Here is a 21320-nt window from a genome sequence, read left to right as displayed (position 1 = left end):
GGCCCACCTGCTCTCTAGCGATTGGAGAAAATGAGTGCCAGTCCGAGGAACCCGTGTGTGATTGGATGTGACAGTGAGGGGGCGGAGCCCCGGGACTGGATAATAAGGGCTGAGTGTCATTTCCCCTCTGTCAAGAGAGCAAAGACGCCCCCGAACCTGCGGTAACCCTCTCAGGCCGAGGGCTTCTCCTGAGCTCCGTTAACAGGCCACCCAATAGGGGCCCACCGTTAAGGCGTCCTGGGCCCACGCCAGCCGGTAGACCCTCAGAGGTGACCTCTGACCCCTGGTGTTTATCTTGGTGCAGCCCCTGGTGTGGGCAGAGGGGGCGGCCATGGAGCTAGGCAGCTGCTTCAAGACCTACGAGGACTTCAAGGAGTGCTTCAGCGCCTACAAAAAGGAGAACAGGTGCTCCTTCATTCTCAGGGACTGCGTCTCCGTCCGCTTCCACAACCTCAACCACGGCACCTCCATCCGCGAGGACATCCTGTAAGGGGGGGGCGGGGGCGGGGCAGGAGGGTGGGGAGGAGGCCGGATGGTCCCTAGGAGGGCGGCCTGGAGGAGGAGGGAGTGCAGCTGGGCCCCTGTCTCTTTGAGGATGCCACAGGCACTTATTGAGCACCTGCTGTGTGCCTGGTGAAAAGCGCAAAAGCTCCATAGGCATCGCTTTTTGACCACCCGCTTCACCTTCCCTCACTCACGCCTTCATTCACAGCTTTTATGGAATCCATAATAGCTGCAGTTTGTCCCATTTTTTGAGCACCTACCGTATCCCAGACACAAAGTATGGCCTTCACAAATAGATAAAAACGCCTTGGCGAGAATTTTCTTCATCAGTCTTCTCTTTACAAAGCAGTAACACTGGTCATTTATTGGGTAGTTTGTTCATTCATTCATTCATTTGTTCGTTCTGTAAATGGTTCTTGAGCTCCTGAGATTTACAACCTTTTTTCAAACACTTCCCATGTCCCAGGCAGCGTTCTCTATTCTGTATGCTTTACCCCACAGGACTGTATTGAAAATTATAGGCAAATGTTATTTTTTCCATTTGGAAGATGAGAAAAGAAGCTTGGAGGCTAAGCTAAGGGTTGAAAACTCAATTGCCTTAAGGACTCAGGTGAAACATCCCAGTGTAAGAAAATTTAACTTTAACTATACAAAAAGGAATGATGAAATAACCAACACCAGGTGTTTGTGCTAGGGAGAACAGAAGTGTGAACTGGGCAAAATGGCGAGCAGGCCAATTAACTCCAGCTGGTGGCTGCCATGTGAAAATGAAGATCCAGTGTTCCCAGATTTGGGACAAGTGGAGTCAGCAATCCAGGCTTTATGCGAATGTGTCCACTTTTTTAAAAAATCAATTCAAATGTAATCACATACTCTATAGGCCAGCTCAGTGCGTCAAAGTGTATCTGAGTTTGAGACCTCTGGGTTGAGGCATTTGGCCAAAGCTCACTCTCTAAGCAGGCAGGCTGTGTTTTTTTCCCCTACTCTGAAGTCCAGTGTTGTGCTGGGTACAGCTAACATAAAGATGAATAAGTAACTAAACCTGCCCTCAAAGAGCTTGAGGTGGCATAGAGTTGGACTTAGGTAAACCAACTAGTATGTGATAAATGCTTTAAAAGAGATGTGCAGAAGAAGTGACAGATGCCTGGGAAGAAAGGGAAAGGCTTCGCACTGGAAGTAATGGTTTCTGCTGGGTTGTGAATGAAGGCACAGGGCTAGTGTAGAAGTTCAATGGTTAATATCAAGTATCACAGAGGGGTTTGACCAGAAGGAGCTGTGGAGCGAGGGCACAGATCCGTCAAAGAAGGTGGCATGTTGGAGAAACAGTGTGGGATGCCATGCTTGACAGGAGGCTGTGTCAGTTGCAGTTTATGTAAAAGGTCTGTAAGTACCATTGTGAGGTGTTTGGACTTTGATCTCTGCCGGTAGCATCCTTCTAAGCAGCCAAAGAATACCAAAAAATGCCCTGCTTTCAAACTGCTTACAGTCCGGATAAAGTGCAGTAGCCTCCCGTTGCCCTCATGATTAAGTCCAGGACTGTTACTAAGCTGGCTGGCCAGACCATCTGACCCTTCTGACCTCCCCATCTTGCACCATGTGCTCCATCTACACCGGGTCGTACTCCACATTCAGCTCCTGTCCCAAGCCCACAGCTTCTTGGTCCTTGCACTTACGACATCTGCTGGTTAGAATAACCTTGCCCATCCACTTATCTTAGCTCCCTTTTCCTCAAACATTAGTTGTTTTTCTACTATCCTCTCTGTACTATATATCCTGAACTACAATTTACTTAACATTTTTCTTGAAATTCTTCTAATATTCAAAGAAGCTTTAGAACCAATCTAAGCAATAATATATAAGAAGTAACAGTATAGTGGCAAAAGGATAGTATATATTTCTAAATAACTATTAAATATTCTTGTATAATCTGAGGTCATTTTGGGCTACTTGTGGAAAACTCTGTCTTAGCTAATTGTTACTTTTCCTTCAGTTATTAGCATAATTTCCAGGAAGCCTTTCTTAACTCCCTGAAGATTAGGTTAGATGCTCCTACTCTATGTTCTGACAGCGCCTGTTACAGTTATTTGCACATCGTTAAGGAACACAGTTTACAGAGGTTTCCCTGGTTTGCTGAGCTCTTCCAGGGATGGACTCTGGTTTACTATTTTTTGCATTCTCACTGATTAACACCATCCTGCTTGCATAGAATCTAGTCCAGACACCTCATAATCACGCGTAAACACCCTTCAGGTGGATGGTCTCCAGGGTCTAGCACAGGACTTGTCCTATAGCAGGCCTTAAGTAACTGTTGAATGAATGAGTCATCAAGTGTTAAATGTGTAATTCAGCGGAACTGGTGCTGCAGGGACTCAGAGAAAAATCACAGTGGGCTAGGGAAGCAAGTGAGAAAGGGAGACTTGAGCTGGGCTCCGTAGATGGGGAGGTGTCAGGCGGTGTATTTGCTGCTCTAACAAATTATCACAAACATAGTGGTTTTAACAACACAAATTTAGTATCTTACTGTTCTGTAGGTTAGAAGTCAGGCACAGATCTGACTGGGCTAAAACCAAGGTGTCAGCAGAGCTGCATTTCTTTCTGTAGTCCCTAGAGGAGAATCTGTTTCCGAGTCTTTTCCAGCTTCTAGAAGCTGCCCACACTCATGGTCCCCTGCCTCCATCTTCAAAGCCAACAGTGGTTGGTGGAGTCCTCACATCACATCACTCTGACCCTGCTTCGTCCCATCTCCCTCTCTGGCTCCCCTTCTGCCTCCCTCTTCCATTTTTTTAGGACCCTGTGCAGATAATCTAGGATAATTTACCTTTAAAAAATCAGCTAATTAGCAACCTTGATTCCATCTGCAATCTTAATTCCCCTTTGCCATGTAACCTAACATATTCACAGGTTTTAGAGATTAGGAAGTAGACGTCTTTTGGGGGACCATTCTGCCTATCACAGGAAGGTTAACATCCTGGATGGAGAAATGGTGTGTGAGCTAGTGCAGATATTAATATTGCTGTACTTAGAAGGCAGTGAGGAGACCTGCTTGGCTGGAAGGAAGATTTATGCTGGAGCAGTGCGAAAGAGAATGGAAGGGACTCAGCTAACAGATTAGAGGTTCGGATTGTTTTTGTTTTTGCAGGCTGAACAATTTAATAAATGAATTTGTTTTTGAGTGGTCAATATAGTCATTTAATTTTTTAAAAATTTCACATTACATCAAAGGGTCTAAAAGTCAGTGTCCCTTCCACTGTGTTATCTAGAGACAACGGCTATTATCTTCCTGAGATACCCGTGAGCCTGAACAAACATATCTCTTTTTTTTTAATTTAATTTTATTTATTATTTTATACAGTAGGTTCTTATTTGTTATCCATTTTATACATATTAGTGTATATATGTCAATCCCAATCTCCCAATTCATCCCACCACCACCACCACCCCCTGCCACTTTTCCCCCTTGGTGTCCATACATTTGTTCTCTACATCTGTGTCTCAATTTCTGCCCTGCAAACTGGTTCATCTGTACCATTTTTCTAGGTTCCACATATATGCGTTGATATACGATATTTGTTTTTCTTTTTCTGACTTACTTCACTCTGTATGACAGTCTCTGGATCCCTCCACGTCTCTACAAATGACCCAATTTCGTTCCTTTTTATGGCTGAGTAATATTCCATTGTATATATGTAGCACATCTTCTTTATCCATTCGTCTTTCGATGGGCATTTAGGTTGCTTCCATGACCTGGCTATTGTAAATAGTGCTGCAGTGAACATTGTGGTGCCTGTTTCTTTTTGAATTATGGTTTTCTCAGGGTAGTATGCCCAGTAGTGGGATTGCTGGGTCATATGGTAATTCTGTTTTTAGTTTTTTAAGGAACCTCCATACTGTTCTCCATAGTGGCTGTGTCAATTTATATTCCCACCAACAGTGCAAGAGGGTTCCCTTTTCTCCACACCCTCTCCAGCATTTGTTGTTTGTAGATTTTCTGATGATGCCCATTCTAACTGGTGTGAGGTGATACCTCATTGTAGTTCTGATTTGCATTTCTCTAATAATTAGTGATGCTGAGCAGCTTTTCATGTGCTTCCTGGCCATCTGTATGTCTTCTTTGGAGAAATGTCTATTTAGGTCTTCTGCCCATTTTTTGATTGGGTTGTTTGCTTTTTTAATATTGAGCTGCATGAGCTGAACAAACATATCTTGTGTGTACATATGTATCCTTTTTTTTTGCGGTACGCAGGCCTCTCACTGTTGTGGCCTCTCCTGTTGCGGAGCACAGGCTCCAGATGCTCAGGCTCAGCAGCCATGGCTCACGGGCCCAGCCGCTCCGTGGCATGTGAGATCTTCCCGGACCGGGGCACGAACCCGTGTCCCCTGCATCGGCAGGCGGACTCTCAACCACTGCGCCACCAGGGGAGCTCCATCCTTTTTTTTTTTAACACAGGTGGCTGCATACTATTTATACACATCATTCTGCACCTTTGCTTTTCTCACTTGTCAGCATATTTTGGAGATTACTCTACATCACTTATTACATTGTATGAGCCCTTTAATTCATTGATTTTACCAATCGTTAACTGAAAACTTTCTCCATGCTAGTGTCTGAGACACAGTGTTGAAAAGATAAATTGAGTCCCTGCCCTCATGGAGCTTCCCCTCCAGCCAGGGAGACAAATATTAAACTCTAATCACAGAAATAATGATTTCTTTAAAATAGTAGTAAAAGGGAATTCCTGGTGGTCCAGTGGTTAGACCTCAATGAAGAGTAGCCCCTGCTCACGGCAGCTAGAGAAAGCCCATGCACAGCAACAAAGACCCAACACAGCCAGAAATTAAAAAAAAATATATATATATATATATATTTTATATATATATATATATATATATATAAGAACCAAAAAAAAAAAAAAAGACAGGCTTTAACTCTGACCTTGGGCAAGACTTTTAATCTCCATGACACAGTTTCATCCTCTGTAGAATGAGAAGGATGTGGTGAAGATTAAATACATGCAGTTGCTGAAGCATAGCACTCAGTAAATATTTGCCAAAGTCATAACTGGAGTACATGATGGAAAGTAGTAGGTTTTTTTTCCTTAAATAAATAAATATTTATTTATTTATTTAGGCTGTCCCGCGTCTTAGTTGCGGCATGCAGGATCTTCGTTGTAGCATGCGGGCTTATGTGCGGCATGCGGGATCTAGTTCCCCGACCAGGGATGGAACCCGGGCCCCCTGCATGGGGTGTGCAGTCTTACCCACTGGATCACCAGGGAAGCCCCAGTATTTTTTTTTAAATTTAATTAATTAATTAATTTGGCTGCTTTGGGTCTTCGTTGCTGCGCGTGGGCTTTCTCTAGTTGTGGCGAGCGGGGGCTATTCTTTGTTGCAGTGTACGGACTTCTCATTGCGTTGGCTTCTCTTGTTGCGGAGCATGGGCTCTAGGCACGCGGGCTTCAGTAGTTGTGGCTCACGGGCTCAGTAGTTGTGGCTCACGGGCTCAGTAGTTGTGGCGTACGGGCTTAGTTGCTCTGCAGCATGTGAGATCTTCCCAGGGCAGGGTTCGAACCCGTGTCCCCTGCATTGGCAGGCAGATTCTTTTTTAAAAAATAAATTTTATTTTATTTTATTTTATTTATCATTTTTGGCTGCGTTGGGTCTTCGTTGCTGCCTGCGGGCTTTCTCCAGTTGCGGTGAGCGGGGGCTACTCTTCCTTGCGGTGCATGGGCTTCTCATTGCGGTGGCTTCTCTTGTTGCGGAGCACGGACTCTAGGCGCATGGGCTTCAGTAGTTGTGGCTCGCGGGCTGTAGAGTGCAGCCTCAGTAGTTGTGGCGCACGGGCTTAGTTGCTCCGTGGCATGTGGGATCTTCCCGGACCAGCGATTGAACCCGTATCCCCTGCATTGGCAGGCGGATTCTTAACCACTGCACTACCAGGGAAGTCCCTGGCAGGCGGATTCTTAACCGCTGCACCACCAGGGAAGTTCAAGCCCCGGTATTTTTAAGCTGCACCACCAGGGAAGTTCAAGCCCCGGTACTTTTAAGAGTCAGAAAAATGTGTTGTGGGAGGTACTACTAAATGACCCAAAGTCCCAATCGACTGGGAGATTCTGTGATTTTATGCCCAGTTTCCCTTCCCATATTTTTACATAAGGCTGTTGTGTTTTTCTTTTTGTTATGTCTTTGGGGGATTGCTAGTCTTCAAACCGTGAAGTATTCCAATGTCTCTCTCCATTGCTGTTCAGTTTAATAACTACCTTTTTTGAATACTTTTTTGGAACATGTTCTAGACACTCTGCTGAGAGCTTTACAGACATTGTTTTGTTTAATCCTCATCACACTCTTTGAACTAAGCCATTGTTATCTGAGTTTTCATTTTTCCATGTATCACTAATCACAAGGCTCTGTAGGAAAGCACAAATCTTGCTAACAAACTAGCCACTTTAAAAATTAGTCACTACTTAGTCATTCCTTCCTGCTTATCCTACCGGTTCCATCAACATCTATGGTAGTGAGTTTTTGGCAAATGAATAGATGTGGTAAACATAAGGATTATAAAATGCAAATAAAACTGATTGCAAACTGAAATTGCATGTCTTCCAAGAGCTGTAGGACTTGGTGAAGTCCCTGAAAGTAATGATAGAGAAATCCTTACATCACCTGCAGCCTTATGCCAGTTGACAAATGGAAAGGGAAATCAGCAGGACAGTGATATGTACAGACGTGAAAAGCAAAGGATTTGCATAGTAAAAAATTAAATTAGGCCCTTGGCAAACGTGATAAAGCCCAGGAATATTTTGGTAAAATTGACCCTTACATATTGCAAAAGTAAGACAGGAAATAAAGTATCGGAGTGTTTGGGGGAGATATACCAAGAAAAAAAAAAGTTGATGCTTTAAGTGGTTCTTTGATTATTCTAAGAATTGGCAGATAGCTGCCATTATAACTTAAATTTCATTAAATATAATATTTTCATAATTTTCATCTCATTTTTTTAAAGATTGCTCAAATCTTTTTTTCCCACTAATTTCGTGTGAAATGTGGTTTCTGGCGAGGTTTTTTTTGGCTGTAATTAACCAAAAACCCTGACTCAAAATGCATTATTTCTTAGCCCAGAGAAGGTGATTGTTTCAGCGGCCCAGGCTTTTCCCGTCTTTCCACTCTGCCATCCTCAGGTCTCAGCGTTGCCCTCAGGATGGCTCGCCACATGGCACAAATGTAGGAGTCACATCCAGAGGCAAAAGCCTGCCTGGGTTTCCTGCACATTTCCTATCATGTTTCTTTGTGCAGAATTGGGCCAGTATCCATGGCCATTCCTAACGAGATTACCTTAATTCGCTTAGAGTAGCCCCGAAGCACTTAGCTATGTGGGAGAGGAATGGCAACCTGAATATAATTGGCCTTCAGTTAGGAAGGAAGGAAGGAGGGGGCTAAGGAATGTTGGGTTGGCCACCAACCAATCCTGCTACAGCCTTTTTTTGTTTTTAATTGAAGAATAGTTGATGTACAATATTATATAAGTTACAGGTGTACAGTATAGTGATTTACAATTTTCAAAGGTTTTACTCCTTTTATACTTATTATAAAATATTGGCTATATTCCCTATGTTGTACAATATATCCTTGTACCACTTAATCCCCTACCCCCTATATTTTCCCTCCCCGCTTCCCTCTCCCCACTGTTAACCACTAGTCTGTTCCCTTTGTCTGTGAATCTACTTCTTTTTTGTTATATTCACTAGTTTGTTGTATTTTTTAGATTCCACATATAAGTGATATCATACAGTAGTTATCTTTCTCTGTCTGCCACAGCCTTTTAAATGAATCCACTTTTAGTGGTACTGATTATTCTTGGATCAGGTACTGATTATTCGTAGATCAGTACTCTTGTTATTTCTATATTTATAGATAAGAATTGGAGGCTGAGAGGAAGTGAAGTGACTTGTCCAAGTTCACATAGCTAAGTGGTAAAGCTGGAATGTAAACTCAGATCTTCTGGTTCCAGAGCCTTGTTCGTAACTCAGGTTATGTTGTCTAAAATGGCTTGACTCCACCTGTAAAAATTCTGTTCGTTGCTCAAGGTGCAATTTACATGCAACAAGGACACAAATCTTATGTGAAATTAATCAAAAGCTTTAGATCTGTTCCAATCCCTATAGTCAGGGTAAATCACTCTTTATTCAATTATAGGTATATTGCTTGTACCTCTATTTAACCATTCACTTAGTTTTGGCTTTACTGGCCATCTGTGTAATAATCTCTCTGCTCACTAGACTTTGAGAGTAGAGACTACCTAATTTGTCTCTGTAGCCTTCTGAGCAACTAGTATAGTGTTTGGTACATAGTAGGACTTAGTAAATGTTTGAAATTAAACAAAGGACTTGTCCAAAGTTATAGTTAGTAATAGTGCTGGGATAGAAGCCAAGTCACCTGACAGAACTCTCCCAGTGGTCTTCCTAATGTGCTACTCATGTTAAAAGGAGAATTTTCTGTGTCATGCAATCACTCATTTAATGTTCATTCAGGGTGTGTGTTCAGAGCACCTAGTCTGTGCCAGGTGCAGTGCCAGGCACTGGGAGTACACTGGGGGCACAGTCCAGGTAGAGGAAATAAACATGTACAGAGAACATTGAAAGGAAGCAAGACTGGCTGACTCCCTTCTTCCAGATCCTGGCTGAGCACACTTGGATGTAAGCACTAAGCGAGATTCAGAAAAGTATAAAACCCCATCCCTGTCTTGAAGAGAGTCTATGCTTTCACCTGGGAGATAGAAATAAATACAGATTAAAATTACTACAGTGCTCAAAGAATTCTTACAAAAGATTTGTGTATTTCACTGTGTGTAAATTATACTCAATACCAGAGATTAAGGGAAGCAGGGGAATTCCCTGGCGGTCCGGTGGTTAGGACTTGGCACTTTCAGTGCTGAGGGCCCGGGTTCAATCCCTGGTCAGGGAACTAAGATCCTGCAAGCCGCATGGTGCAGCCAAAAAATTTAAAAGTTAAAATTAAAAAAGATTAAGGGAAGCAGGAAAAAATAACAGAGGCTTTAACCTAGTACCCTTTAAGTTTGACGTGCATGGTGCATGTCACGCACCAAACAAGGACAGTATGTTTAGAGATCTTTAAGGAAGTTATTGAACCTGAACAATCAAAGCATTGAGGGTCAAGTTGAGGAGGGTAAAAATGAGAATTCAGAGAGGGAGAAGTATTTTGAAAGAAGACAGGCAACATAATGGTTAACTACATAGACTGTAGCCAAGCAGGCTTAGTTCACATCCCAGGTCGTCCAGTTTTAGCTGGAGGATTAAATCCCAGATTCTCATCCTTGAGAAGCTCTTTAAGCCTGTTGCCTCATCTGTAAAATGTGGATGATAGAACCCTTTTCTTAGTGTAAAAGGATGCATGTAAGGGGCTTACATGTAGCCTGGCATATAATAATTCTTAATATGTGTAATAGTGGGAAGAAAGAATTTAAAAGACTTACCACACTGGATATAGACATGGAGAAGGAGGAATTAAAAAGAATGCCAATGTCTCCACCCTGGGAGGTGCAATCATTAATAGAACCAGGAAAGGTGGAAAGAGCTTTATGGTTGGCACTCACCAGTATCTTTTTTTTGGGAAAAAAAGATAGGTTAACAAGCATATACTGTGAACACGTAAAGTCAATATAAAGTTATGAGCTAAGATCTATGCTAAGATGTTGAGCCAGCAGAAGGGTAGGGCCCAATCTGAGGGCTTGGGGGAGGCATCCTAGGAAAGATGGTAGTTGCATGTAGTCCTGAAGGATGAGTTAGCTCTGAGATGAAGACAGATGGGTGGGGCATTCCAGACAGAAAGACAACCCGAGCAAAGGCATCGAGGTGAGACACAGTGTAGTGAACATGGGAAGTAGTAGACAGTTTGTCTTTCTAGGGTACAATAAAACAAGACAGTTGGGACAGTGGAAAACAGGCGGAAGAGTTAGGCAGAGGGTACACCGCGGTCACCCCTCTCTGGCCTTGCCGTGCTACTGGGCTGCTCCCTGAGCTGGGGACGGTGTTGCTGCCCTGGCACTGCGCACACCACACATGCAGGCATTTTCAGCCTCAGGCCCCTCCGCCCTGTTATTTCAGGCGTGACTTCCTATTTTTCTAAGCTTCCCCACAGGATGAGCAAACAGGACCAGCTGGGCCAGAGTGTTTGGAAGGGAGTTGGTGAGATGCCCAGGCTGTGTCATGTCATGCCAGGGGCTGAGATTTTTCCCCCCTTCCCCTATCTTTGGGTTAGGACACTCTCTGAGGAGGCAGGGTTGTGACCCGTCCCGCCCACCTGTGGTCCCTGAGTCATTCATCCATCACATCTTTCACAAGCATCTGCTGAAGGAACAGCAGTGGTGTTAGGTGCTTGGAATACACTGAGGACTGACTTGCTCTTGCCACTTGAAAACAACCCCATCCAATTGGAAAGACACTGCATAAATGCCCAAGAAAAGGTCCCAAGGCTTAGGAGCTGTAGTAACAGTAGATGACTTTTATTTAGAATAAATGAAAGGCTGAACCAGGCTCTGGGCTAAATCTTATGTCTGTGGCTTATTTAATTTTCATAACAACCCTAATTAGTTTCATTTTATGATGAGGAGTTGTGCAGTTACTCTGCACACAGAGAGGTGAAGTGACTTGTCCAAGGTCAAACAGCTTCTGAGTGGTAGAGCCTGGATTCAAATCCAGAGCGTCAGCTTCCAGCATATCCACCGTTTAACCACTACCGCTACCCAGAAAATCTGCTAAGCCTTTTCCTTTAAATAAATGCTATGAATCTGAAGTAAGGAGCAATTACTGTGGCTTGAGGGCCTCCATAAAGGTTTCCTGGAGAAGGTGGGGCCTGATTTGGGCCTTGAAGCATGGGTTGAATGAGGATAGGAAGGGGAAAAGAGCAGATATTCAATTTAATTACTGTTCTCCTTTGAATCAGCACTTTCAGCCTAGAATGGAAAGCTAGCAGGATCCTAAAGGTCATCTAGCCCAGGGGTTCTCACTCTCTTAGGATGTGGACATTTTTCTTTAAGTCAGCGGTGACCCCAGATCCCAGATACACCCTAACCCCCGAGGCCTCTTTTATTTTTGCTGCCGAGAGGAGAAGGCAGAGGAGGCAATGGCTCCCTAAAGGCAGGAATGAAGGGGCCACTTTAAACAGTGAGTAACCAGCTCTGCTGCTGCCTCTTATCTATTTTCCCTTGTACCTTTGCCTCAGATCGAATTGTTGACAACTACAGATGGGAAAATGAGAGTAGATAAAAGGAGCTGGGGCTTAGAACTTCTGTAGATGAACATGAAGGGTGTTTTAGTTGGATGGGGTCTTGAAGAAAGACCTGAATACTTTGGGACTGGAGAGAAAATGTAAACCTTTCCTACTTCCTGTATTGCACTGTGGTCTCCCGGAAATGTATCAGCCGCTGTAAGTCCCTGCAGGGCGTTGACTTGTAAGAGAAAGGGGGTGGTCAGCACCTTTTTCATTTTCACCTCTGCCTTCCCTAGATATGTGCAGGTGAAATTTGTCTGTATTCGGACCCAGTCAAACAGGAAGAGAACAGCAGCGGCAGCTATGTGCCCAGCATACTTGCTCCTGCGGTACAATGAGAAACTGGATAGGCTGTTTATCAGTGAACTCAACACACAGCATATACACGTTGACTCCAAAACCGCGGGTCCTAGAGGAGACGCCACTGGCAAATCTCAGAAGGAACTCCAGCCTGCACAGCCCACGATCAACAAAGACCTTGGCACAGCTGAGAAGTCCCTGTTTGAGCCATCATTTTGCTTAGATAAGGTCCAAACACCCTCAAAGCCAGAGCAGGAGGGCATCACTCCTTCTGACCTGGCCAAGATAGCCAAAGTGATGAAGAACTTTCTTAAGGTGGATGTGGGTTCCATGGCCTCCTTCAGTGTGGGCAGCAGCCAAGACCTGGACAGGCTCAGCTTCCAGAGCAGCAAGATGAGCGACCTCTTCATCCGCTTCCCTGAGAATCTCTTGCTGCACCGGGTGGAGAATGCCCAGGGCCACATCCTCTACGCTTTCTTGGTGGAGAGCAAGGAACGAGAGGGGCGAGTGGTACACTTTGCGGTGCTCAAGTCCGAGACAGCCACCTCCGTGGCCAAGATGCTGAGTATCTTTACAGAGTTCAACTCAGATTGGCCCAAGGTCAAGGTGGTCTTCGTGGACCCGTCCTTCCCTCATCGAGCCATCCTGCAGGAGATCTTCCCTGCTGCCCGTATCCTCCTCTCCATCTATCACACGACCCGACTCTTGGAGAAGAAGTTGCATCGTAGTTCAGCAGATCCATCCTTTAAAAGGCTCATGAAAGAAGCCCTGCGGGAGGCCGTGTTTGTCACTTCTGAGGCCAGCCTGCAAAATCTCTGCCAGATGTCCCAAGTCTTGCTCAACGAGCAGCTCTTCAGCTTCCTTCAGGCCCACTGGTTCTCGTGTGAACTGCTGTGGTACATGCACGTCAGGAAGGGCCTGCACGCCTGTAACACCTACATGGACAGCCTGGACGTCGTCACCAGCAAGGTGTCGAGCCTCTTCCGGGAACAGCAGTCCCTGCTGGACTGCATCCTCCGCTTTGTGGATTACATAGACTTCTTTAACACCAAAGGCTTGAAGAACTTTCCCACTGCTCCCCCCAGGTTAAAGAGAGCCCGGTCAGCAAGCAAGGCACCAAAGTCCAAGAAGGCTTCTGGAATCTGCGGAGGGAGCTTCATCAGGCTGCCCCTGCAAGAGGCACAGCCAGAGCTGCAGCAGGTGCGGGCGCCGCAGCAGCAGCCCCAGGGACAGCCCTCCCAGGGCGGCATGCTAGACTCCTTACTCCAGAGTGGCTCCGATCTGGCCTACAAGCTATGCCACAATGAGTGGGCGGTGGTACAGAACTCCACGCACCTGGTGGACGTGGCTGGCTGCTCCGTGGACGTGCAGCTGCTAGAGGACTCCCACCAGGCGAGCAAGGACGGCTGCAGCTGCAGCTGCTCCTTTCAACAGCGGTACCACCTGCCATGCCGGCACATTTTGGCGCTGCTGCACACCAGCCAGAGGCCCGTGGGCGAAGCCATGGTGTGCCGCCGGTGGCAGAAGAGGTACCAGCACCTCCTCGGGCCCAGCGGGGAGCTCCGGGACCCTGTCCTGATACCGAACGCAGGCCAGCCAGGGGAGAAAGGACGGAACGACATGATTCAGGACCTAAGCAGGGAGCTCGCGAACCTGCTGATGCAGAGCGAGGGACCAGAGCTGGAAGAGCGCTGTTCCACCTTGCGCAAGATTGTGGACATCTGGGCGGCCTCCTGCCAGCCTCCTGAGCCCAGTCAGCAGCTGGGGGACTTCAAGGATGTGGGCCGCCTCCCTTTCCTCTGGGGAAAGCAGGAGGAAGGGGAGGGACTCGCTCCTCCTGGAGCCACAATTCATGATTGAAGCACCTGCACTGGCGCAATGGGCCACAGACCACTCTCCCTGGAAGTCTGAGAGCTCAAAGCAGGCAGGACATGCTAGGTGTCAGCGTTTTAACCAATGTCTTCCTAGGTAGGGTGAGGAAAATTGTTCCAACAGGAAGAAGAAGAGCCCCACTGTGTGACAGTCCTTTGAATCTACCCCTTTTCTGCCCTACCTTTGATTTTCCTCGGGAGCCTCATTCATTGTTCAAGGCCAAAGTTATCTCCATGCTGAAGGGTCGTCCCTCGTTCTCCCTCAACCCCTGAATTTAGATCTTATTCACTACATAGAGATGAAACCCTGCCCCAGGTTAGGGTGAGATAAAACGGACCTGACAGAAGAGCCTGGTTTCAGGGACGAAAGGAAGGAGGGTGATCCTTGGCTGTTGCTGCTCTTTACAAAGAATTTGTTATTTGTACCTATTTTTATTCATATTAAAGTTTTTGTTTTGTTTTTGCTTTTTAAATAAAATCAAAGAAGCAGGAGAAATGCGTTCTGCCTGAACAGGGAAGGAATCGGATGGGGGTTGTGGAACCAAATGGAGCCTGACACCTCAGATTCAATGAGTAGCAATCGGCCCCTTACTTCACCCTCTTCCTGCAACAGAGCCTTCAACATTGATTTCAGGCTGCCTCATATTCTAGCAGGAAGAAGCCAAATAGATTGGGAGGGAAGAAACCTGGGTCTGAGACTTGACTGCCCTCAACTTGCTGGGAGACTGTGGGCAAGTCCCTAATTTCTTTGACCCCAGTTTCCTCATCTGTAAAAATTAGTGTGTTGGCCTGTTCTAATTCCAATTTACCCTCTAGATTCAATGCAGTTTTAAGCACCAACACAGGCTTTTGTTGTTGGTAGTTTGCAGTCTTAATCACCTAAAGCCTGGTAGCCACCCAGCTTTCCAAGAGCCATCTTCAGGGGAACCGAGGTCAAAAGATGACCTTAACAGTCACAGCGCTGTGCTGGAGCTCGCCAGCAAAATACTGGAGTGGGTTGGGCTGGGCAACACCGGAGTTCAGCTCTCTCAAGTGTGGGTCTCTTTAATTCCAAGAGTTGGGCCCCTTGACCCCTGTTGGAGAGGCGGAATTTGAGACCTGGCCCTCAGTTTCCCCATAAGGCAGAAGACACTGTACCATTCATTACATAGGCACCCCTTCCTACCCTCCTGGGGTTTTGTAATTTGACCAGAAAAGAAAAAAATCCGTGAAACACTGCCATTTATTTTTTCTTTTTTTGGCTTCGGAGGGAGTTTCCATAGTAACGCACACTTCCTGTGCTCTTCCCACACGTGAGGCTCCAAAGTTTCAGCCTCAGTGCTCAGACTCGCCAGGATGCTAGTGTCTTCAGGCTTTCATTGGTTGCCGCCAGCCGGGCCCCTCGTATCTCTGGTAACGGCACCCGCCCACGAGTCGTCGGGCTACGGTTGGTCGGAGCGCCAAAGACCGGAAGCAAATTCCTCAGGCCATTGGCCAGAGTCACGGCGAAGCTGGCGCCGCGGTTGGTGAGCCCAGAGGTCAGTCAGAGTCAGAGTCGGGGTCAAATAGGGAGAAATGGCGACGGAGCCAAGCTGTGGGTGAGTAATTTCTGAAGGGGTGGAGGTGTGAGGCAGCTGGTGACCGCAGTCACCATGACACAGCTCCCAAAGGGGTGGGAGGTTGACTTCTCTTCTGGCTCCGGCCAGACTCCGAATGGGAATGTCAGACATCCACATCCTCCCACCCGGGTTAGAGGTGAGAGGTCAGAGGCCACATCCTCTCTCTGTCTCTGGTTTGTGAACCTCAGGTACCGTGGAAAGCAGCCAGAATCCCGAGCCAAAGACTCAGCTTCCAGCTGCTTATAGAGTAATGGTGGGCACGTCACTTAACCTCTTTGAGCCTCAGTTTCTCATCTGTAAAATGGAGACGGTAACCCGGTTTGGGGGCTAAATAGAGGAAACGTGAACATAGTATTGCAGTTAATAGAGGGATTTACGTGGAGGGAGAAGAGACTATGAACATTTGTTAATCCTGTTTTATGGTTGAAGGGACTGAAGCTCAGAGAGGTCACTGACTTGCCCAGGATCACCCAGCAGGTTTGGGGCAATTGCAGTTCTCTTGTATATACCAGGACCAATGAAAGAATGGAGGCCAAGAAGTAATTTGTAAATATATAGTGCAGTACAAATATTTAAAATGCTCTTTAAGGGGGAAAAAAAAAAAAGGCAGCTCCGGCCTTCACACTCATTTAAATCTCATGGAACCAGATCTTTCCGTGCTGGCTTCTTATCAATTAGCTCTCAGCTCCAAGTCATCCTCCCACCACCCCCCAGAGAGGACTTCACTGGTTACTTTGGCTAAAGTATCCTTCCCTCCTCCAGCTTACTATTACCCTGTTTTGTGGTCTTCGTAAACTTCATTATCTGATATATCCTTGTTTGTTTACGTGTTTATTGCGTATCCCCCAGAACAGTGCTGATACACAGTATCAGCAATAAAATGTCTGGATGCATAATTGAAGAGTCAGGCCCCTACTGTCTCCTTAAACCTCTGTTCCTCTCCATAGGCCCAGCTTTGGAGCGAGATCTGGGAACTGCAGTCCGGCCTCAAGCCTCAACTTAGTTGGAGCTTGAGAGAGAGTGAGAGCCTTCCATACAGCAGCCTCACAGAGCAGATATTTTGACCTTGGCATCTAGACGTCTCCCATCTCCCCCATGGCCCTGACAATGCTGAATGAGCTCCTGATTGAGGACCCAAGCCCACCTCTGCTGCTCTGTCAGCTTAGCAAGACTGCCCAGTTAGATGCCCTCAACTATCAAAGCTGCTTTATGCAGGGAGTCTTTGCCCATTTTCCTGAAATCTTATTTATCCACCGGACCTATAACCCAAGGGGCAAGGTGTTATATACCTTCCTGGTGGATGGACCTCGGGTGCAACTGGAGGGTCATCTTGCCCGGGCAGTCTACTTCGCCATTCCTGCCAAGGAGGATGCTGAAGGCTTGGCCCAGATGCTCCAGGTATTCAAGAAGTTTAACCCAGCATGGGAGAGAGTCTGTACCATCCTGGTGGATCCCCACTTCCTCCTGCTGCCCACCCTCGCTATGGAGTTCCCCACAGCTGAGGTCCTGCTCTCAGCCTTCCACATCTGTAAGTTCTTCCAGGGCAAGTTCTATCAACTGTCCCTCGAACAGCCCGTGGAGAGGGTCCTCCTGACCTCCCTGCAGAGCACGATGTGCTCGGCCACAGCTGGAAACCTGAGGAAATTGTATACACTCCTGAGCACCTGCATCCCGCCGGCCCAGCTGCCGGAGCTCCACTCGCACTGGCTGCTCAATGACCGCATCTGGTTGGCCCACCGCTGGAGAAGCCGAGCGGAGAGCAGCCACTACTTCCAGGGCCTGGAGGTCACCGCCCACGTCCTCAGCCAGTTCTTCGGCACCACCCCATCTGTGGAAAAAGGCATGACTGCCCTGTTGCAATACCTGCAGCAGAACTCAGGAGACAAGGCGAGTTTCAGCCTGGGCCTGAGTCCCCCGAACAATCATCCCCCTTCGGATGGCAGCCCCGAAAGCCCCAAAGTGGAACAGTTGGTAGAAGCCCGCATCCAATACTCCCTTAATGCCATCTGCACAGGGCCGGCCGCCCAGCTCTGCCTGGGCGAGCTTGCCGTGGTCCAGAAATCCATGCACCTCATCGGCTCTGGTTCCGAAAAGGTGAACATACAGATCCTGGAGGACACCCATAGGGTGCAGCCCCAGACCCCAGCCAGCTGCAGCTGCTACTTTAACCAGGCCTTCCGTCTGCCCTGCCGCCACATCCTCACCATGCTCAGTGCCCGCCGCCAGGTGCTCCAGCCAGACATGCTGCCAGCTGAGTGGACGGCAGGCTGTGCTGCCAGCCTCGGTGACATTGTGGGCAGCAAGTGGAGTGAGACCCTGGATAAGCACTTGGCCGTGGCACTCCTCACAGAGGAGGTGGGTCAGCTCCTGCAGCACTGCAGTCAGGAGGAGTTTGAACGGCGGTACAGCACCCTGCGCGAGCTGGCCGACAGCTGGATCGGCCCTTACGAGCAGGTCCAACTCTGATTACGCCCGACGCCCAGAGGTGCTCATCCGCAAAGTATGTGCTCACACCCCCCCTACACACACCCACACACACATTCACACAGTCGTACTTCCACGGGCCCTCCTTCCAGGGAAGAAGGACAAAGGTTTTCTCTTCCACTGCAGCCTGCTACCTACAATGTGTCTAGTTCCCTAAGACAGGAGGCGGCAAACCTTTCCCATAAAGGGCCCGCTAGTGAATATTCTAGACTTGCTGGCCACGTAGAGCCTCTGTTGTATATTCCTGGTTCTTTGTTTTTGTTGTGTGGGTTTTTTTTTTTTTTCCCCTTTTTAACAACCTTTTCAAAAGGTAAAAACCGTTCTTAGCTCAAGGGCTTTATAAAAACAGGTAACCCCTGCTGTAAGATAAGGGATAAGACACTGAGTGGAGATCAAGGGTCGGGACTTGGTAACAGCTTCCACAGTCATGAGCTGACACCTCACCCACAGAGGAAAAGGCCCCCAGAGGCAGCGGCTCAGCCAGGCTCCCAGCCTCACTGTCCCTCACCCTGCCCCATCCTGAGGTCATTAAAGTTGAATGTTGTCTGTTTTAGCATTTGTCTAGTTTTTTGTCTTGTAGAAAGCAGTTTAGGAAACACTATGGAAAGAATAGACTTTGGAGTCTGACATTACATGCAAATCCTGGTATCTTCCCTGTCTGATTTTTGAGGGCTGGTGCTGCCTTTTACTAGCTATGTGACGTAAGTCACGTCACCTCTCTAAGCCTCAATTTGTTCATCTGTAAAAATGGAGATCCGCAGAGCACTGGTAAGATTAAAGGTTAAGTGGGCATGTAATGGGCCTGATGCCCAGTGGGTGCTCAAGTAAGAGTTAATTTTCCTTCCTTGCCTGTGGTCCTATCACCTGTCCTCAGCAGGGTGAGAAACAGAAGGCAAGAGGAAAAGTCACCTTGCCTAGGGCTTTGTACAAGAACTTTTGATCGAGTACCAAAACAGTACAAAAAGAAGTCTCCATAGGGCTTCCCTGGTGGCGCAGTGGTTGAGAGTCCGCCTGCCGATGCAGGGGACACGGGTTCGTGCCCCGGTCCGGGAGGATCCCACGTGCCGCGGAGCGGCTGGGCCCGTGAGCCATGGCCGCTGGGCCTGTGCGTCCGGAGCCTGTGCTCCGCAACGGGTGAGGCCACAGCGGTGAGAGGCCCGCGTACCACAAAAAAAAAAAAAAAAAAAAAAAAAGCCTCCACTCTCTAAGCAGGGCCTCCTACCTTGGTAATTTTTATTGTAACCAATCTGACAAGACCTATGGCATGGCTTAACGGTTTCTGGAAACTTCCTGGGGTCCGGGCCCTGATGGGCTGGTGTTTGTTAGAATGGCTCAAACCACCACCCTATCCGCATCCCTGCCATAGACACCCACCAACCCTGCCTGCCCAAAAACCATACGGAGAAGCCACCCTATGTGTCTGGTGCTATTTCATCCCGCTACAAGCAGGAGCCAGGAGGCTGGCCCCTCCGGGATCTCACTAGGGCCACCGTGCCCCCTCCACAGCCCCCGCTGGCTCCAGATGGGCCATCATGAAAGCTTGAGCTGCCCGGATCAGGTCCTCTTCCCGTAGGCCTGGGACAGGCACGGTGGGGATGCCAGCGATCATCATGGCCAAGGTAAGGATGCAGATGTCGGGCTGGGGCCCAGCCTCCTTCCCTCCTGTCTCAGAGGGCAGCCCACACAGCAGCAGGGGCCCAGGCCTGCTGGGGCTGCCCAGGTAGGGAGCTCTGCTTCTGGAGCAGCCATCCTCCCAGCCCAGGCGCTCCGGCTGCCTCGCGTGGGGGAATTTGTGGCAGTTCCGGCTGTACTCCTTCCGCTGCAGTGGCTCCCAGCGAGCCCCCCCAGGGCAGCCCCTGGCTTCTGGCACTTCAGGCACTGGTGTCGCCTGCTCAGCTTTCTGGCTCAGTGGGCCTTGTCCACCAGAGGCCACCACCACTGGCTCTACAGGACTACAGAGGCCAAGGGATGAGCCCAGAGAAGCAGCCCCACCTGCAGAGACAGGAATGGGATGGAATGTTATTCTTGGTCTCTTTGTGGAGGAGGCCCTGAGGGGCAGGGCATAGGAGCAGAGCTCTGGGATCAGGGGCAATTAAGACCAGCCCAAGAGGGCTGTCCAGTGGTTGGGAATTAGGTTTTACTCATAGCCACAGCCCCAGTCAGTCTCTAATGCAGACAGGTGATGGAGAAGTGTTTGCTGAATGAATGAATGAGCAAGTGGGTAGCTATTGGCAAGGACTTCTGGAATAGCTTTCTTCCAAGAGAATTGACTCCAGGTCCAGCCCAAAAATGCCCAGCAGAACCTCCACCTCCCCAGAGCCAGGAAGCAGGTTCTCAGGGGAAGTTGTAGTACACCCTCCAGTTCCAGGAGCCCCCTCTCACCTTGGCCGGAAAGCGGAAGACCTGGATGAGTTTGTGGAGACATGAAATAGGACATGGCTGCTCTGAAGCCCCTGTTTGTGAGGGATCAGGCATCTGCCTTCTGTCCTACCCTCTCCGCCCTTCTAGAATGTCACCTCATAGTCCCTCCCTTTTACACCTGGAACCCAGCTCACGGCATTGACCTGTTCATTCTAGAACGTGTACATGACAATGGATGGGATTAAAAGAGCACTGGACCAGGAACTGGGCATTCTAGGTTCTTGCCTTTACCTTGGGCAAGTCACCTGGACAGTTTTGTTCCTTGACATCCTCAGCTGTAAGATGCGGGTAATGACTGCCCACTACCTCACCAGAAGTTATGAGGGTCAAATAAGATCATTTGTATGGAAGCAAATGATCAGTGATACAATTCAAGGAGTCTGATGCTTTGTGCCTTGTAGGGTGAGAGAAGGAATACTCTGCATTCATTCATTTGCTGTGTGACCTTGGACAAATACATTCCCATCTCTGGGCTTCAGGTTCCCATCTGTGAAATGAAGTACTTGGTCTAGGGCACTGGTTCTCATCCCGAGCTGCACATTAGATGCTCTTGGAAGCTTTTAGAAATCCTGATGCCCAGACTTATCCCAGGGTCAATTAAATCATAATCCCAGTGAGCAGTATTTTTTCAAAGTTCCTCAAGTGGTTATAACATGTGCCAAACCTGAGACCTCTGTTCTAGGGAAATGCTTCTCAATCCTGGCTGCACCTTAGAATCTCTAGGGGAGCTTTTACAAAAACAATGTCTAGCCCTCATCCTTTGACAAATCAAATGAGAATCTCCAGAGATGGCATCTGGGGCACCAGCAATCTAAGTATCCCAGATAATGAGTAGCCAGGCTAGGAACCACTGGTCTAG

The 21320-nt window shown here is 47.8% G+C and overlaps 3 protein-coding genes across 4 annotated transcripts; 2 read left to right on the top strand and 1 right to left on the bottom strand.

Annotated features, from left to right (window-relative positions):
- Positions 1–49: 49 nt before the first annotated feature.
- ZSWIM3 (zinc finger SWIM-type containing 3) lies at positions 50–14450 on the top strand. Of its 2 annotated transcripts, none has more exons than XM_027078189.1 (2): positions 50–405; positions 12024–14450. In XM_027078189.1, exons 1-2 carry the CDS (start codon positions 332–334, stop codon positions 13945–13947), a joined length of 1998 nt encoding a protein of 665 aa, XP_026933990.1. In that variant the 5' UTR covers positions 50–331; the 3' UTR covers positions 13948–14450. The 2 variants fall into 2 exon arrangements, with proteins under 2 accessions (XP_026933990.1, XP_026933989.1); XM_027078188.1 differs by having other exon boundaries at positions 51–486.
- A 1037-nt stretch (positions 14451–15487) lies between these two features.
- On the top strand, positions 15488–18619 carry ZSWIM1 (zinc finger SWIM-type containing 1). The gene is made up of 2 exons (XM_027078190.1): positions 15488–15535; positions 16504–18619. The coding sequence occupies exon 2, from the start codon at positions 16652–16654 to the stop codon at positions 18020–18022; it is 1371 nt and encodes a 456-aa protein (XP_026933991.1). The 5' UTR covers positions 15488–15535; positions 16504–16651; the 3' UTR covers positions 18023–18619.
- Positions 18620–19256: 637 nt separating this feature from the next.
- Positions 19257–21304, bottom strand: SPATA25 (spermatogenesis associated 25). The gene is made up of 2 exons (XM_027078187.1): positions 20423–21304; positions 19257–20032 (listed from the first exon to the last, which is right to left on the bottom strand). The coding sequence occupies exons 1-2, from the start codon at positions 20475–20477 to the stop codon at positions 19521–19523; spliced, it is 567 nt and encodes a 188-aa protein (XP_026933988.1). The 5' UTR covers positions 20478–21304; the 3' UTR covers positions 19257–19520.
- Between the last annotated feature and the right edge of the window lie 16 nt (positions 21305–21320).

This window comes from Aethalodelphis obliquidens, unplaced genomic scaffold, assembly GCF_003676395.1.
Source record: "Aethalodelphis obliquidens isolate GAN/ISIS:26980383/991018 unplaced genomic scaffold, ASM367639v1 scaffold42, whole genome shotgun sequence".
NCBI classification, from domain to species: Eukaryota; Metazoa; Chordata; class Mammalia; order Artiodactyla; family Delphinidae; genus Aethalodelphis; species Aethalodelphis obliquidens.
This window is presented reverse-complemented; position numbering and strand designations above follow the sequence as displayed.

Bases quoted from the DNA above. Each gene is read 5' to 3' on its own strand.
- ZSWIM3 (XM_027078188.1), top strand. From the start codon at position 332: ATGGAGCTAGGCAGCTGCTTCAAGACCTACGAGGACTTCAAGGAGTGC. The intron at 487-12,023 runs GTAAGGGGGGGG...TGCCTTCCCTAG, and splicing joins TCCATCCGCGAGGACATCCT to ATATGTGCAGGTGAAATTTG.
- ZSWIM1 (XM_027078190.1), top strand. From the start codon at position 16,652: ATGGCCCTGACAATGCTGAATGAGCTCCTGATTGAGGACCCAAGCCCA.
- SPATA25 (XM_027078187.1), bottom strand. From the start codon at position 20,477: ATGTCCTATTTCATGTCTCCACAAACTCATCCAGGTCTTCCGCTTTCC. The intron at 20,033-20,422 runs GTGAGAGGGGGC...CTGTCTCTGCAG, and splicing joins TCTTCCGCTTTCCGGCCAAG to GTGGGGCTGCTTCTCTGGGC.